The 17971-nt window shown below is 39.1% G+C and overlaps 1 protein-coding gene across 1 annotated transcript in view; it reads right to left on the bottom strand.

Moving 5' to 3' along the window:
• The window catches only part of hydin (HYDIN, axonemal central pair apparatus protein), a 120906-nt gene extending 102942 nt beyond the window's left edge, over nt 1-17964 (bottom strand). The window contains exons 1-15 of the mRNA XM_015402595.1: nt 17959-17964; nt 17161-17283; nt 16706-16819; nt 16298-16432; nt 12433-12632; nt 12211-12335; nt 10383-10584; nt 10081-10231; nt 7639-7738; nt 5923-6041; nt 4710-4933; nt 4498-4565; nt 4147-4388; nt 1968-2068; nt 435-570 (exon numbers count right to left, since the gene is read on the bottom strand). Coding sequence (XP_015258081.1) covers nt 435-570; nt 1968-2068; nt 4147-4388; nt 4498-4565; nt 4710-4933; nt 5923-6041; nt 7639-7738; nt 10081-10231; nt 10383-10584; nt 12211-12335; nt 12433-12632; nt 16298-16432; nt 16706-16819; nt 17161-17283; nt 17959-17964 — 2046 coding nt within the window. The remainder of the gene's footprint in view (nt 1-434; nt 571-1967; nt 2069-4146; nt 4389-4497; nt 4566-4709; nt 4934-5922; nt 6042-7638; nt 7739-10080; nt 10232-10382; nt 10585-12210; nt 12336-12432; nt 12633-16297; nt 16433-16705; nt 16820-17160; nt 17284-17958) is intronic.
• Nucleotides 17965-17971: the final 7 nt, after the last annotated feature.

Genomic DNA, 17971 nt, shown 5'->3' with positions numbered 1-17971 from the left:
TTTTTTTTTTTTTTTTTTTTTTTTTTTTTTTTTTTTTTTTTTTTTTTTTACCCCCTCAATCACTGTTAATGCTGTTATACTGTTTATACATACATTTTATAGTCTATTTATACATACCCTCTGTACACTTGTAAATGCATATTTATATCCTGTATAGCACTTCTGGATAGATGCTAACTGCATTTTGTTGCTTGTACTTGTGACAGTGCAATGACAATAAAGTTGAATTCTATTCTATTCTAAAAGGTAAGTGTAAATGGGATTTATGTCAAAAAAATGTAATTCCTTCAGACATTAGACAAACCGACTGATGTTCATGTGTTTTTCCTGTTTATGTCTCAATAACAATCAGTCAGAGACAGCGTGAACAAGTCAACAAGCCCAGCAACAATAAGGCGTTATTCTTATTTAGGTTTCTGCATGTTTAATTTCACCTGATCTAGCACTCCGTAACAGGCAGGAAGGCTGCTGGTGTTGATCAGCTGCACATTCTGTTCATAGGGAAGATCCAGGTAACATCTTCCAAAATCCAAACACACAGGCTCTACCCTCAGCTCTGGAACAACACACCTATCGACAGAGAACAGAGATGAGGAAGGCGGAGAAAAGAGCAGGATTTATCTGGAATCAGAACAATGTTTGCACTTGTAGTTGCCAAAATAAAATAAAATAAAAATCAGCTTTGAATTAATGGATAAAACTAAGAAAAGGTTATTTTAAAACACTGATATTATATAATGTGTAGCATTATTGTACAACTGATAATTTTTTGTATAAGCTCATATTTTCACTGTGTTACTGAAAGCAACACCCCCTGTAGGTCTGTTAGTTCTAAAGACAAAAGGAACAGAAACCTCCTTCTGCAGCAGCTTTCAAATAAAAGATGAATGAAAAACAGGCTAAGTAATAACTTTAAGACAGAAAATCATTACAGGCGGGTGATGATAATGAAGACGACACACTGCAACAGCTTCTAACAGCGCGATTTAATTGAGCTTATTTCTATAGCGCAAATTCATAACACATGTCATCTCAAGGCACTTTACAATTCAACCAGATCATCCAGTCAAATTGATTCGAGTTTTTTTTTTCTAAGGAAAACCAGCTGATTGCATCGGTTCATTGACCCAAAGGCAATCCCTCACACTAAACAAACTTGTAGCAACAGCGGAGAGGATAATCGCAGTTTTAACAGGAAGAAACCTTCAACAGAGGATGGCCGTTCAGTGGCGCAGTGGGTAGCACTGCTGCCTTGCAGCAAGAGGGTTCTGGGTTCGATTACGGGCCTCTGTCTGCATGGAGTTTGCATGATCTCCCTGAGAATGGATGGGTTCCCTCTGGGTACTCCGTCTTCTTTCCACAGTCCGAAAACATGACTGTTAGGTTAATTGGCTTCTCTAAATTCTCCTTAGGTGTGAGTGTGTGCATGAATGGTTATTTGTCTCTGTGTTGCCCTGCGATGGTATTTATGCCCTTCAGGTTGACCGTTCAGACACAGGTCGCATCTTTAAAAAGATCAGATGCATATTGGATTCAGGACCACAGAGCCAAGCAGCCTGTGTCGCATTGGAAAAAATTGGATCTGTGTTGTTCAGACTGTCATGAAAAGATCAGATACAGGTTGCATATGGGCAAAAAAATTTGGATTTGAGTGACTTCAGGCTGCAGTGTGAACGTAGCCTAAAGCTACTGCCACACCTTGACAATTTAGCCAGTGTGTGCCTTACGTACAGAAAAATCTGGCAAAACCGCTGGCATAAGTTATGAGCACGTAAAGCAAGCAGAAACATGCTGGCACACGTTGACATACAACTTTCTGTATACACTAGCACCTATTTAAGATCTTGTCCTTATATTACTTATACAAATGATGATAAATATTTACATTTATACAATTTGGTATAAAGTTAGACACAATGAATTTGCGTATTTAAGACTTCAATCTTTCTGCTGTGAGGATGTCCTACCTGGCATTGATCGGCAAAATGCTGACTTCCTTTCCGACTCCTTCAACATCTACTGCCAGCGCTAGTTCATATTTCTTCACTTTGTTGGAGCAAAGAGTCACCTGGACAAGGAAAAAAAAGGTTTCACAGCTTTTCACAGCAAAAAGGTCCTGCAGCGCGTTTTGAGCAGCAGGAACAGCGCCTCATGAGCTCCTGAGCATCTGAGGCGCTTCAGAAGCACAGCTGCTGGAGTTGGAAAAACTGAACCTTTGATGCCACATCAACCAATCAGAGAAGCTGATCTTGGAGCTGGCAGGGAGACAGACACAGCACTGCTGATGCAGATCGCTATGATCACTCTTCAGAAACAGTTTATTAATGCCTAAATTAACTTAAAATGTCAAAACCCGCCGGCAAAATATGTTCGCTTTTATTATTCTGGTGCCTGCAGTTTGGATAACGTACGGGAAAAACGCTAACATCTACTTTAAGCCGCCGCGAACAGTGCCAGAAAACCGCAGAGGCAATAAGGCCAGAGGCTGCTGTTGAACAGGATTCCCAGTGGCAGAGCAATAATATTTGAAGGCAGTATGGTAATCTAGATGAACTGACTGCACAGACAAAGATTTCAGGTGGACTTTCTCACTTAAAAACATTTTAAAACAACTTTTTACCCACTGATCACAACAAATATATCTGCCCTTGTTACAGGCAAAGAAAGGAGAGGGTAGCTCCACCCAATGCTCATTTGACCCACATTTTAGACCGCGCAGCCAGAGCAGCAAAGATGCTTCAGCTGCGTGTCAGAACTAAACTTTTACAAGCACAAGCAGGACGCACGTTTTTGCTGCTCCTGCTGCATGCGGTGGTCTGTTGGTGGTCAGAAGCCCTGCTTGCTCTGATTGGATGACAGCCTATTTTCTGTTAGTTTGCCATGTGACTAAAAAACAGCTCACCACCATCAATCGTGACGAATGGGTGGATTTAGCGTAAAGTGCTTTGGGGTCCTTGTTGATAACTTTACTACTGCAGAGCATTTACCATTTCATCCAAAATAAAATAAAATACTTAGAGGCATTTTGGATAATTTATTTTGACTCATTAATTGATACTAATAGTAAATGCTGTAAAGTATTACAAAAACAGTAAACTATTACATATAAACAGTGCCTTTCTGATGGAGTCATAACCTTGTATTCTATGTATTCAGTGAATCTGAAATTGATTTAGATTTTTTTATGTTTAATCCATTTTAAGGGGGGAAAAAAAGAGCTCATTCTGACCACTTTTCTTCCCCTGTTTTTTTGAGACTGGTGTTTAGATGCAGCATACGCATCATTAGCAGTGTGCTGTGATTTGCTCACCATAATTTCCAGTGTCTTTACACAGCGGATATAAAGTTACACGGGCAGAAGCACTGAATGACAGTCTGGAGGTGAGTCTTGAAATGTTCAAATTCCCTGGTTTGTTTAAATAGAAAAAAAAAGGTGCTTTGTGGAGAGTGCACTCTTGTCAACATTTCAGGTTAGCGCAACATGAAAAGATCAATTAGATATAGGGCTGCAACTAACGATTATTTTGCAAATTGATCTATCAATTATTTTTTTGATTAAGTAATTGATATTGGATAGCCAAAGGTTTCTTAAAAAAGATTTTTTACTGATTCAAACCAGGTGAAACTAGAACGCTTCCAATTGAGGAGTTCTGGATAGAGCAGATTGGCAGACGAAAATGTTTTTTTACAAATTTGATATAATTACTGCTCCAAATGGGTCGATCTGTCAGGTACAAGCATGTTTTACAGTCTCTCTACTAACAATTAATTAATTAATTAATTAGGTGACGATTATTTCAATAACAATTAATCAAGATTAATCTGATTAAATGTTACTGCCCTAATTGAATCCCAACACACACATTGTAACGGGTGACGATTCAATTCAATTCAATTTCAGTTCAGTTTATATTTATTTCACCAATTCACAACACATGTCACCTCAAGGCACTTTACAGAGACAATTCAACCATATCATACAGTCAAACTTCTTAAATTAGTGTAGATTATGTATTGATCTCTCCAGATTAGAACTTAATTTACACAGATGACTTCAACACCTGATATTAGAAACAATTCTCAGAGCTGTAACTCCTCCCCACCAGCCCAGCATCTCCAACCCGAACTAAGTCGCAATGACGGTACCTTGATGGTGACATTAGACATGGCGTCCACAGTACCAGCTTCAGGGTGGACTGTGAACTCCACCGGCCGGAGGTGGGCATGTCTGGCTGCATACCCCTGCCAATTCTTTCGGGATAAATCAGACACCTGCTTGGCACTGCTGACACTGGGGGATCCCGTCCCATCCCCCATGACGTGTAAAGAAAAGGTCATAGGAACAAAGGATGTGTTGAAGAGGGTACACGTCTGTGTGGTTGGAAAACCTAAAGTAGAAACAGTATATAAAACATGTAAGAATAAGATGAAAAGAGGGAACGAAACTGTTCTGATTTTCAAGATGGAAATAAAAGCAAATGGAATTATATTACTCACCAAAAGCTACATCGCCAAAATTGAGATCTAATACATTAAAGTGGTGCGAGGGGACAACCACACAACCCCTAAAGCAAAAAAAAAAATAAAGAAACATGAAGGCAACCTTTCAGTCACTGTCAATAGTACATAAATACGAAGGGCTCTTTATGCAACTGAAAGAAACAACAAATGTGATGACATTTAAAAGTTTGCTGACATGTCATCCTTACCTGAAGGTCAGGGTTAGAGTCTCAGGCTGCCCCGTGACAGTTAAAAGCAAATCCTCAGAAAAACTTCCCAGGGTCAGACTGTGGAAGGTGACTTCTACCGTCTGGCAGAACCCAGGAGAAACAACACCTTCTTTTGGACTGATGGAAAAACATCGGCCAAATGTGGTGTCAGGGCAGGAAAATCTGAATGGGGCGTCAATCAGTCCTTTGTTTGTAATCTGCACCTAAAACACAAAGTATTTTATTTCCGTAAGCAGCATCAGGTATGAGTGAAATTATGTTTTACATGAAGCTATTGATGCATCATCCAAACAGTGAACTTAAATACAGAGGTTAGCATTTTGGGAACAAGTGTCATGTCTTATCAAACTGAATTTAAATCTGAACTTTGATTGGGACATTCTGACACATGCAAACTTTGATCTAAACCATTCATTTTTAGCTCTGGTTGTATGTCAACTGTAGCTGTGCTTAAACATGATCCGTACTATTTGCAGACTTTAGAGGTTGTTCCTTCATGCTGGATGTTCAGCTCCATCTATTGCCCCATATACTCTGATCAGCTTTAATTTTACTGCGTCAATGTCCCATATTTCTTTGACCTAAACACTTTAGTGTTGGTTTCAGTGTTGCACTACCCTCGACATGTTTGCTGTCCTTCTAGCAGCTTTCACTCTTAGCCTCTTTCTTGACTAGATCTATGCAGTGAATCTCTATATTAGCAAGTCAAACCATTCCTGAGTTGAAAATCTTTGCATTTGGCTGCTTCTCTAATGATTGCTTTCCTTGACTGGTCGGTCAGTTTTTCTTAACAGGTCAAAGAAAGCTGCTGCTCTCCTAGAAGTCACTTTGTAGCAAAGGTTTTATTTTATCTTATTTTTACGTGAGAATTGTTTTATGTATTTTTTTATTTTCTTATTTTGGTTTATTTGAAATTGATTGCAAGTAAAAATGAGAAAATATTTGGTGTTTCTTTATAGTCATCAGTGTAGAAAGAATAAATGGTGCGACATTTGTTCTATGGTGTTTTTCAGTAGTAAATGAAAATGATCCCTAATAGCTGGATGCAAGTACCTCAAATAGAGGCAGGAGCAGGTGGTTCAGATGAGCGGTAATGAGCAACCAGGCAGAGTTAGACAGGTGAATGGAATGAGCAATTAAGCCAGCCATCACTGCCAAGATCATGAGTTTTAAGCTGATCCGTAGTTCTTACCTCATAATGGTCTTTGTCGCCTATAAACACATCTTTCATGTCCATTATGTTAAAGTTGAGCTTGAGTTTGGGACCAAGGCCTTCACCTTTGATCCGAAGGGGTAACGGTGATTCACTGCCTATTCGGAGGGACAACAACATGGAAGAGAACATAACCAGATTACCTTGTTTGTTCAAACAGTGACGATGTTAACACAAGAAACATCAGAGCCCCAAGTTTAAATACAGATGTAGATCTTGTGTCTGTAGGAGTGATGCGTTTTTTTTTTTTTTTTTCACCTTTTTTGTTTGTTAAATAGAGGAATTTGTTTATTCATTTGGTGGAGTTTAATTAGTTGAAATTGTTTGTTTTAATGACAAAAATAAATACATCTGTTTTAGCTGTATTATAGCACAGTGGGAGAATATCTCTATTCTCCCACTTAGATTGACTTAACAGATTCTGTTAAGTCAATCTCTAACGTTATGCTCTTTCTGCTTTTTCCCATAGTAGCTTCATCTGGTCTGTTCCTGTTTGGCTGTGACACCATCCTGGAGAGAAATATCATATGTGCTGCTGCCATCAACACCTATGTTTTTAGATGTTGGAGCTGGACCTGTTTTTCAGTGTAGTCCTGTTTCTCTGACTGTGACAGGCTGGGAGCTGGCTTGGAGCTCGTCTGCCTGGCTTTGTGTTTCCAGGATGGGGCCGCCTGTGGAGCTGGTCGACAAGTTCCTTTTATATCTATGCTTCTTTTTGTATCTCTGCTTCTGTCTCCTTGAACCCCAGTCGGCCTCGGCAGATGGCCGCTCACACTGAGCCTGGTTCTGCTGGAGGTTTCTTCTTGTTAAAAGGTAGTTTTTCCTCTCCACTGTTGCTACAAGCATGCTTAGTGTGAGGGATTGCCTTTTAGTCAATGAGTCGATGCAATCAACTGGTTTTCCTTAGATAGAAAACTTTTAATCAATCTGACTCTATGAGCTGGTTGAATTGAAAAGTGAACTGTAAAGTGCCTTGAGATGATGTGTTGTGAATTGGCCCTATATAAATGAACGGAATTATTCACCCTGCGACAGACTGGCGACCTGTACAGGGTTTACCCCTCCTCTCGAGCATGGATGGATGGATGGATGGTTAATATTCAGATAGTTTCCTTTTGTTTGTTGTTTCCTGCATTAGCTCTCTCTGAAGTCATATTAACATTTATTTCAAAAATGCCCTTTTTTAAATAAATAACATCATAAAATGTTCAACTTTGTGTGTTGGCAGCCTGGGATCTAAAGGGGATGGATCTTTCATGTTATGATGTGACCATCCATAGACAGGTTGTAACAGTACTTATTCTAAGTTTGTAGAAAAAGTATATGAAATAATTTTTTTATTTTATTTTTTTTTTTCAAAAACTATAAACAGTTACATTTGTTGTTGTAGGCTTGATTGCTAATAGCCGTTAAATTGAAAAAGATCTTACTGTTGTTTTTTAATATAAAACTAAGGTGTGACATTATTCCCAGCTTTAGCCTTTCCAGACAAATCTGAGCATAAGTTAAAGTTAAAACATCTGCCTATGAGCCTATCACCTAAATAATTTGCTTAATCTAATAAAATACAGAGAGACAAAAGAAATCATATAAAAAACATTTGCAAGACTGAGTAGGTAGTATTACCTAAATAAATTAACATGAAAATTCCATCGATTTATTACAAAAATAAAAGAATATGCAGGATTCACTTACCTGTAACATCACAGTAAAGAGTGTGTTGATAAACTTTTGCCTCTTCTGGTTTGAAAATAATGTTGAAGGTTGCAGTAGTTTTAGGCCAAATCTCTCCCTCCTGAAGCACAGATTATTATTTTAGTTAAACAATTAGCAGAACAACAACGACTGAGAAATAAATAAAAACAAATTAGAAAAGGAAAACAACAGTGCTGCAGAATAAGATTCCTTTTCTGTCTGGTAATTGGTTTGACTGTTAGCAGAGTTTCGGTCTTTTGGACAGATAGAATACTGAACAACGGAGTTCTCTGTTAGGATTTGGCCTCAGCCTCTTAGTTCAAGTGATATTAAGGTTTAAAGTTAGAGGATTCATATTAATAAACCTCTTTATTTCACAAAACAAATTCATCCATTCAAATAAAAATGTGGGCTCTGCCTTTAAACAATTGCTTTGGTGAGCTGGCACCAAATTGCATTCTGGGGTTTCGGCTGTTAGATTTAGGCTGGTTCTCAATATGTGTGCTTGTGCGTTCTCGTGCTTGTGTACACATGAAATGTCATCGGCCTCAGCCGTAGATCTGTTCCAGTTCATAAGAACTGCAGGCCGAGAACGGACAAAGACCCCCGGATGTTGATCTCGACCCTACCTATTTACCCAGCATGCATCAGAGCAGACTTGTCCATTCTTGAGATTGACAGCTGTCCCAGCATGCACTGCGGCAGCAGCAGCTTCCAGGTTAGCGCTCACAGAGCTCAGAGTATTAAGTTAAAAGTTCTCTTTTCTGTTGCCATTGTTCTATAAAAGTAAGTTTTAAGATAATTTAAGGTGAGAACATTGTACTTTAAAGTACAGTAGTAGGGAAGTCATATTTCAGCTTCAAATCATTCTGGCTTAAACATGTATATAAATGTACTCTTTATTGTTAAAAAAAAAAAATCCTGTCTTCAAATCTGTTTTTTTTTTCATTATCTTATGCAGGCCAGTTAGTTATACGTCAGCCTGAACACCTAATTTCAGCCAATCATATATCAACCGTCATCTGTCAATCTCATTTTTTTGGTCATAGCATTTTGATTCATATGTCGCAGCTAATATACGCAAAGGTTGAAATAAGAAATAAGAATCATTCCCTTTCCCATTGAGTTCCGTCCCAGTGTTCACGGGGATGGACGTCTGTGTTTTCGGCAGGCGTAGAGCTAACAGAACTGGCAGCGTTGCGAGGCAAGGGCTCAAACATGTACGGCTGTAAGCCTTCTATACCAAACCAAGCTTCTGCCGCCCTGGCGTCCTCTTCCACAACATCTTTGTTCCCGCTTTCCTCCTCTAAATAAAACATGTATGAGGGAGGAGACTCATCCAGGACCTCCGACACTAAACTCTCCTCCTCTTGCATGTTTCTTCTGTCCATAGCGTTCCTTGACAGTGTCGTTTCTAAGTCAACAATTTAGTGCTACTTGGCCCCAATAAAATTTCCCATTGGGAACCTACTAACACTAAGTTGCTAACTGTTAGCAAGATGCTTCTGACAAAACTGCCACAACCAAACTTGCTTGCGAACCTTCCGCCACAACATTCCCGCCCCCTTGTTAAACGACCTATCCAATTCACTTTATTCACTCATGTTAAGTTGGGCATCACTCGAGAGAATTCGGAAATGCAACGGTTGGAACGGATTATTAGTAACAGGAGGTGAAATGCAGCTCCAGACGAGCTGAGCGTGTTGATGTCATCAGTACGTTTCTTTTCTAATTGACCTATATTTATGTTGCGTGCTCTCGTTCTCCCCAAGTCCATACTTTTCTGTGTTCTTCTCGAGAACATACTTGGTGAGGACAGGAGTACGTACTTGCGTTCTCGTGAATTGATAAATGTCCTTTGACTTTGTCTAAGTCTAACAGCCTAAACCCCAGAATTTGTTGCTCATGGTCCCAGAGAGGCAGTCAATAGGATTCAAGCCCCGCTCCAACCTACAGGCCAATGCTCCAGAAATTCATAAGCCTTTTGGATCATTTCATGCTCCTAAATTTGAAAGAGTGGTTTGGGATGGCCTCTCTCTGTTGCGCCATGACTGTGCACTAGTGAGGTAATGCCACTTTGGTCTGGGGAAAAAATTGTGGTTTTTGCAGGTGGTTTTCACACATATTCTGATCGGTCAAGTATTGTTAAAATAAAAGCAAAACTCCTAAATATTTTGCAAACCATTTCAATAAGAGCTGCAGCCGATATCAACATCAGCTGAATCCTGTAGAAAAGAAACAAATATGTAGAACCCAAAGAGGCAAAATAAGAGTGGAAAATGAGCAAACGTCAGCAGCCTGACTGGAGGAACATTGATCAGACTAGATGACTGAATTGCAGTTGTCTGCATCTGTAAAAAGTTGTCTGAGGAATAAATCCATTCAGTATATCTAAGGATAGATTTATAGAAAGGTGTAAGGTGAAGTGATACAGTAACACACCGCTGGCGCCAATGTTATGCCGGAGAGAGAGAGGCTTTTGCTTTCCTGCGGTTCGACATGATGGATCGTTGTGGGGTCAAATTCACATTGAACGGGTAGACACATATTTTCTTTTTTTTTCTCCTCCTGCTGCCGAAGCATTGAGTTCTCCCTGGGAAGCAGACAGAAGGGGAGAAGTAGAATAAAATGAGAACAAAGAGGAACAAAGTGAAAAAGTGGCTGAGAAGAAGAGATAAAAGCTGCTGACAAGGACAAAAAAAACCCAAAGTGAATGTGATATTAAAGCTTGACTTCACCCAAACCTGGATAAGAGCAGGTCATCTTTAGCCTGACTTGGCCACACTGTCCATCTGTACTGTAGAGGAATATCACTCCAGTTGGCGAGGGACACCGTCTCCGAGCTGACCAGGGAAATATAAGTCTTCTTCAGCTCTACAGGATCCGGTTCAAAACACATGTGCAGTTCCTCACAAGTTCCAAACAAACCGATGTGAACAATTTCACCTGAGAAACAGAATGAAAAGAGAAGCAACCATGTGTTAGCGCCAGAGCTACCTTCCTTTTAAAAAGTACTTTTTAAAATATGATGGAGACTGTAAGATCAGTGATAAATATGAGCCCATCACAGGGCTTTGACTTGAACTAAAAAACTTGGAGCAGTAACATGTTTGGGACATTTTTACTGACAATGTTTAAACTTTAGAAAACCTCTGCAGGCGCACTGACTTCTTTTGAAGAAGACAGATAATTAATTATTGAATAATAATAACTGAACTTTATTGATCTCACATTGGAGAAATTCACTCTGCATTTAACCCATCCCCTTAGGGAGCAGTGGGCTTGCATCTGATTCACATTTAAATATGAAATATTGCTTTGTGATATTTTTCTGTCACCAAGCTTAAATTCAAAAGGCAACACATTCTCATTCCCAACGAGATCCACACTGAGGCCATTTCTCAATTCACAAGAACGCGAGTACAGACTTATGTCCTCGCCAAAAATGTTCTTGAGAAGAACACAGCAAAGTGTGGACTCTGGGAGAACGGAAGCACGAAACATAAACATGGGTCAATTGGAACAGAAGCTTACTGTTGACATCACCACATGATCAGCTCACGTAGAGCTGCATTTTAACCTGTTATTAATATTCTCTAGATAGTAATAAATTCTTAATTTTTTCATTTAGAGGGGGAATAATAGTTAACACAGTCAGATAAACACAAATCAAATGAACATTTAACCAAATAAAACAAAGAAATTGCGATGAGAGCCAGCGGTACTTCACCCACGTTATGCAGAGAGAGGGCTGCTGCAGACGGGCTAATGTTAGCCCTGGATGCGGTTATCCTTGGAGGTCCGCTGGTTACTGAGGTCCTCTCAACATCGGAACTTTTTTTTTAATTACGCATTAAATTGGTAAATGGTCCATATAGTGACACTTAAAAGTATAAAGTTATTACCTTAAATGATCTTAAAACGTACTTTTATTGAACAACAGCAACAGATAACAGAACATTTAACTTAATACTCTGAGCTCTGTGAGCGCTAACATGTAAGCTGCCGCTGTTGCAGTGCATGCTGGGACAGCTGTCACTCTTAAGAATTGACAAGTGTGCTCTAATGCAGGCTGGGTAAAGAGGGAGTTGCGAGAACAACATCCGGATACTTTGTCCATTCTCTGCCTTCTTGTTCTTGTGAATTGGAACAATACTAGTGCTGAGGTTGACAAGTTTCACAAGTACACGAGCACATGAGAACGCACAAATGCACATTGAGAAACGACCTGACGCTTGGTCAAAGCAGCCTGCGAATGGCTCTGACCAAGTGTCATTATATGACACTTGCGGACATTGTATCACATTACCCTGTTTCTTTGGGTCTAGTGGTTAGGATTAGGGTAAGGGATGGGTTAGTGGCAAGTTTTTACTTCACAGTTCAAGAAAATTTTTTCAGAAGTTCCTGCTACAGCCTCTCATGAACCATGCGCATGAGTTACTGAGGAGAGGGGTATCCCTAGGGATATTATCAGGCATCAATATGTGACGATTTGGGAATGAGAATACTTCGCAAAAGGATTTCTACAGAAAAGGTTTTGTAAATGTTACAACAGATTTATACGAGTCTCACCAGTGTCGTAGAGCAGAAGAAGGTCTTCCTGAAAGTCTCCAACAGTCATGGGATGAAAAACCACAGTAACCGGGATGCCTTCTCCAACATCCACCGTACCAGAGGACGGTGTCACTGAGAAAGGACTGAAGATTCTTTATCATTATTATAATGAACTAGGTTTACATCTGCAGTGTAGAAAGTATCTTAGAAGAAATGAGGCCATGTTTTACTGGCCCTTACCTTTGTGTGCGTAGCTTGAACTTAGCCTTACGCTTCCCTATATTGGAAACAAAGTGGTTTTTTTCAGTGGATGCTTTCACTACACAATTAGGCAAACGAATCTCATCTTTAAAGTCCAGAATGGCTCGTGGTCCGATGGCACGGACAGGAATCTCAAAACGTTCACTTGAAGTCACACAAACAAGTCGGAGGCTGTAGTCCTGAATTGAGACAAACGCACAAAGTTAAAAAGACAAAGCAGCGCTAAGCACTGAAAAAGTTATAGAAAACAGTCGGCTATCAAGAGTTTTCTTTTTCCTTGTTAAATATATATTTAGGTAAATTCTTAAACCCTCTAATAAGATCTTTAAAGACTGACATAGAGCTGATATCATTAACTTTAAAGATCTTTATTTGTACAAAAAACTAGAATTTTCTTGGCAGCCTTTTACCACATTCTTCTTGCAACTTTATCAAATAAAGCAGTTGGGGAGAAAAAAAACAACTTCCTAACACAATTTTGTCTGTGTTTTTGTTTTGTCACACGTACATGTTTGATATGAACCTATTCAAACTGACTTGACTCACTTGGAATATTAGCTCGCCTAATCTCCTTTAAAATAAATTTGTCAGTTCAGAGATGAAACAGAAAGTCAAACATTGTAGTTGTCTACTGTTGTCTTCTTTTAAGTAGTGTTGCACCAATACTGATACCAGTATCAGGCGGGGCCCCGATGCAGCACTAAAATGGTGGTATCGGCGAGTACCAACAAATAGGGCACCGATACCATTTTGAGAGCCAAAAGTTTATTCAACTATTGTCACCCATTCCAGGTAGGCAATAAAAAGTTCTACTGGATTCACTTTGTATTAGTCTTTTTCCTGCTTCACAAAGGTAGGCAGCAGCCTGACAAAGCCATGTTGGCAATTATTTTACATCCTAGTACCGTAGTATGCGGTTCTGCATATAAACACACACACATCAAATTCAAACAGATGGTAAAATAGCATCGGCGCAACACTAAGGGTAGGCTTAAAACTTTCCTTTTTGATAAAGCCTATTGTTAGAGTGGTTCAGGTTATCTCTATAGTTATGATGCTATAGGCTTAGACTGCTGGAGGACAGAGGGACCCCTTTTCATCATTCTCATTCATTCTATCTCTATTCTCCCACTCTGCAGAATCTGTTAGTTCAATCTCTAACGTTATACTCTCTCTACTTTTTTCTCATAGGAGCTTCATCTGATCTGTTCCTGTTTAGCTGTGACTCCTTTCTGGAGAGAAATATCAGCTGTGCTGCTGCCATCAACACCTTTGTTTATAGATGCTCGAGGTCGGTCTTTTTTTTTTTTTAGAGTAGTCCTTTTTCTCTGACTGTGACTGGCTGGATGTGCTCTCTTCATCCTCTGACATGGGAGCTGGCTCGGAGCTCGTCTGCCTGGCTGTGTTTCCTGGACGGGACCGGACTGGAGCTGGTTGACAGTGGCCTTTTGTATCTCTCTTCTTCCTGTATGTCTGCTTCTGTCTCCTTGAACCCCAGTCGGCCTCAGCAGATGGCCTCTCACACTGAGCCTTGTTCTGCGTGAGGTTTCTTCCTGTTAAAAGTTTTTCAGTTTTTCCTCTCCTCTGTCGCTACAAGCATGCCTAGTGTAAGGGATTGCCTTTGAGTCAATGAGTCGATGCAATTAACTTGTTTGTCTTAGATAAAAACTTTTAATCAATTTAACTGTAAAGTTCCTTAAGATGACATGTGTTGTGAATTGGCGCTTTATACGAAAATAAACTAAATTGAATTGAAGTGAAATTGTAGTGATTGTTAGATGATTCAGAGCTGCCTTGCTGCTCCAGGAGGGGATCATGAAAGAGAGCAGGCAGCTGTGAGTTTGTCACTAGGAGCTCAGGACTTTTGCGGTTATGAACAGCTACAATAAAAAGCAACGTTATTTGGGGCTTTATCAAAATCTGGCTTGAAATGCAGCAGCCTTACCACTGAAAACATGGGCACACATAATCTAAATAAATGGCCAATTGGATGAAAATGTGTCATGGAAAAATGCTGATGGATTCCACAGGATGGGACTGAAACTCTAACCTGAATGGTAGTGGTGGTTTAAGTCAAATGACAATAGGATCGCTATGTTTAGATGACATTTTTAGTCCGATCAGCCATTGATTTCTAAAAAAACAAAAAATTATCTATTAATTTTTTTAGCTGAATACATTACAATCTGATTGTGAAATATTGTGCATGTAAACACAGCCAGTGTGTTTAAACGAAAACTGTTGAGTTAAAATTCTTCCAGTTATTTCCACAACGCTTCTTGTCAACTATTGCTTGTTGGCGTCCCAGAAGGTGGTCCAGTTATTATGTTTGAATGTGCAAATAATTTGTAGCTTGATGGTCTGAAACTATTTGAATGAAAAGGTAAACACTTTTACAGCAGCGTTGCACTACTGCAGCTAGCTCAGATAGAATTTCTTTAATCTCATTCATCCAACCTGGAAGGGCTTCATATAATAAGTGGATATTTTATGAATTAGTACAATCCATTCTTTACGCCATAGCCTCTGGATTTGGAGCAAGCAGTTTAGTGTTGTTATGAGATAAGCTGAGGCTTCGATGCGTGTGTACAGTAATAGAGGGGGCGTTTCCCCGGACCGCTTGTCGAGGCATGATTCATTTAGGGGCGGGGCCAAAATTTATGACGTTCGAAGTCTCGCTATGGTAATACCACGTGACCGCTTCTGGAAGTGGTTCAAACTGCGTGAGAACTTTGACAGGCATTTAAACAGCCTCACTACTCAGTCAAGATGTGGGAGTTTATAGGAGAGTTGCTGTTAGTTGGATGGAGTTTGGATAGATTTTAAGAATATATTGGTTGGAAAAACAACCAATCTAGTTGGTTAACACTATTTTGTTAGATTAATCAATGTAATGATCAAAATCTGAGCACGCCACTGGTTACAGTTGTGACATCCATATTAAGTAGTGTTGCTTTCTCAAACACTTTCACTGTCTGCTTAAGCTTATTTCACTAAAATGGCAGAAAAACTGTTTACCTTACATGATTGTTCTCTTCTAAGACATTTTAGACTCAAAAAAATAATTAACAATTAAATAATTAACAATTTAATTAACAATAATTAACAATTTTAAAGAAACTTAAATGGGAAAAAAAAGAAACAAGAAAAACAATGATAGATTACAGATTATATTACAAAATGTAGTTATGCACATCACCAGTAGGTGGTGACATCTTCACATGAAGCTTCATGAACTGTTGAGATCGTTGAAACAATTTGCCAAAACAGTTCAATGCCTCATGAGGCTTCAGCTCACCATCACTAAACCAGGTGTTTCGTTTTCTTTTATACACTGGAAAAAATCGAAATCTAGATAAGTCATTTTTTCTTTAAATAAGTGCATTTGTTCTTGAATTGAGGAGGTAAAAGAGACTATTTTGCCAATGGAACAAGACAATTTAGATTTAAAATAAGAAAACACAATTACATTGTTTTATTTCAAGTGCATATTATCTAATTGTCTTATTTTAAGAGTAAAAATACTCATTCCATTGGCAAACTATCTCATTTACCTACTTAAAAGTAAGGATAAATGCACTTAATTTAAGAAATTCTTACTTATTTCTAGATTGTTTTTGCAGTGTAGTCAATTATTTGCAATTTTCAAAATAGTTTTAAATTCTAAAATGCTAAGCAGCTAAGAGCAGCTACAAAGCTACATCATTTGTGAGTTAGGATTATGTCTAATCTAGTCTAGATTTGTGTCTAAATTCAAATGCATCCTCAGAGGACATTATTGCTCTTCATAGGTAAAACTTCCTGATTTAAAAACTGTTGCAATGAATACTGTTGAGAACAGTACCTTGTTCTCCTGAGGGGTGAAGAAAACCATAAAGCTGGCAGTCAATCCTGGTGCTACTTTGGCTCTTCCATTTCCTGGACCCTTCACGTTAAAATATTCTGAACTCTCCGGCACCACTGTCACAGCATGGGCCTCCTTAAACAAAATATACATCATTTACAGTGAAAACAAGGAAAGTTCATGGGCAACTGTTTATGCTAGGTCATTACATCCGTTTCCATCTGGAATCACCTTTTCCAGTCATTATCTGCGCACAACATTATTCCAATATGAATCAAACAGCAATACATTTGGTTCTGTTTAGAAGCCTGGAGGGGTCTTTTTATCCCTCGATCAGAAAATCTGTTCTGATTGACAAACTGGCCCCGATGTCGGTTGCTTATTGCTCAGCTTTCCATGTGAACAAACCTTGTCATTGTTGAGAAGAAGCAGAGGCAGACTGTAGGTGTGTGAGGGAACAAAGTTCTGGAAAACCAGTTCTGATGGATAAGGCTGGAAAATCGGCTGGCCTGTTTTTAACAGCTGAAAAATATACAAACAGAGGTTAATTTCCCAATGAATGATTTACATCTTTATATTTGTTTTCCTACTGAGCCAAACCCTTTACAGCTTTAGCTCCATATTTCACTGGGAATGGTTAGAATACCAAGACTGAATTACAGAATAATAAACTATATTTAATAAAATACTGAAAAAACTGTCATTTCATCTATTTATCTGTTAGGATTATTCTTTATAGTGTTTTATTAACCAAAAAGTTAAGCTTTATAAGAGTCTACATCACTTCTTTGCCTGTCTGTCACTGTGCTAACTCTAACCTTTAGAACTGATTTCATCTAAAGGAATGATTTACTAACATTTACCTTGTGCTGTGGGCTGCTGTTTTCTATCCTCTCCAGCCTGAGGGGCAGGTGAACCTCTGTGGTGTTAATCAGGCGCTCCTGTGTGGACTGCAGCATTTCCTGAGTGTAAACTGTTGGAGTCATCTGCAAACACATCACAGGGTCTGTTATCCTGTCACCTGCCTCTATGATGTCTGTCAAACCATGCAATCAGAGGTGGATTTAGGAAATTTAGGACCGTAGGCAAAGACAGGAGGGGGCCCTCTGATTTGAGAAGACAACGCATAAATCAGACCCATTATACAGATACAGACATTTTAATAAAATAGACATACATTATTATTTTATGATATATTTGTTTTCCTCTCTATGTTTTGTACTCAGCTGACTTTTCATGCTGTCTCAAAAGGAATGAAAGATTTTTTTCAAGCACTAAGCTCACTGAGCCGATTGCTCCTTCCTGCGTTTCCAAAAAAATAAAAAGCGACGGAGAAATTAAATAACCCAGTCCTTCTTTTCACTGTAGACCAGCCATGATCTGCTGCTTAACTGTTCTCTGTTTTTCATTTGGATGGAATCATAGCTGCATGGATCATGAAAGCAGACAAGATAGAGGAGAGCAGGAGGCGGGGTTACCAATCTAACAATCTTCACTGCTTTTATATGTTGCCGCCAAAGAGTTTGCTGCTGTCTGTTTTGACCTTTCTGAACATGTGCAGCAAATGGACTGATCCAATGTGGTGGAGAATGAAGGGGGGCTGAGACACACTTAAAGGAATAGTACACCCAAAACATGATTAGCCTTCATTTTCTACTCACCCCCATGCTGAAC

Source organism: Cyprinodon variegatus, unplaced genomic scaffold (assembly GCF_000732505.1).
Source record: "Cyprinodon variegatus isolate N-32 unplaced genomic scaffold, C_variegatus-1.0 Scaffold1373, whole genome shotgun sequence".
NCBI lineage: Eukaryota > Metazoa > Chordata > Actinopteri > Cyprinodontiformes > Cyprinodontidae > Cyprinodon > Cyprinodon variegatus.
Note: the sequence above shows the minus strand (reverse complement) of the source record. Positions and strands in the feature narration are given on the sequence as shown.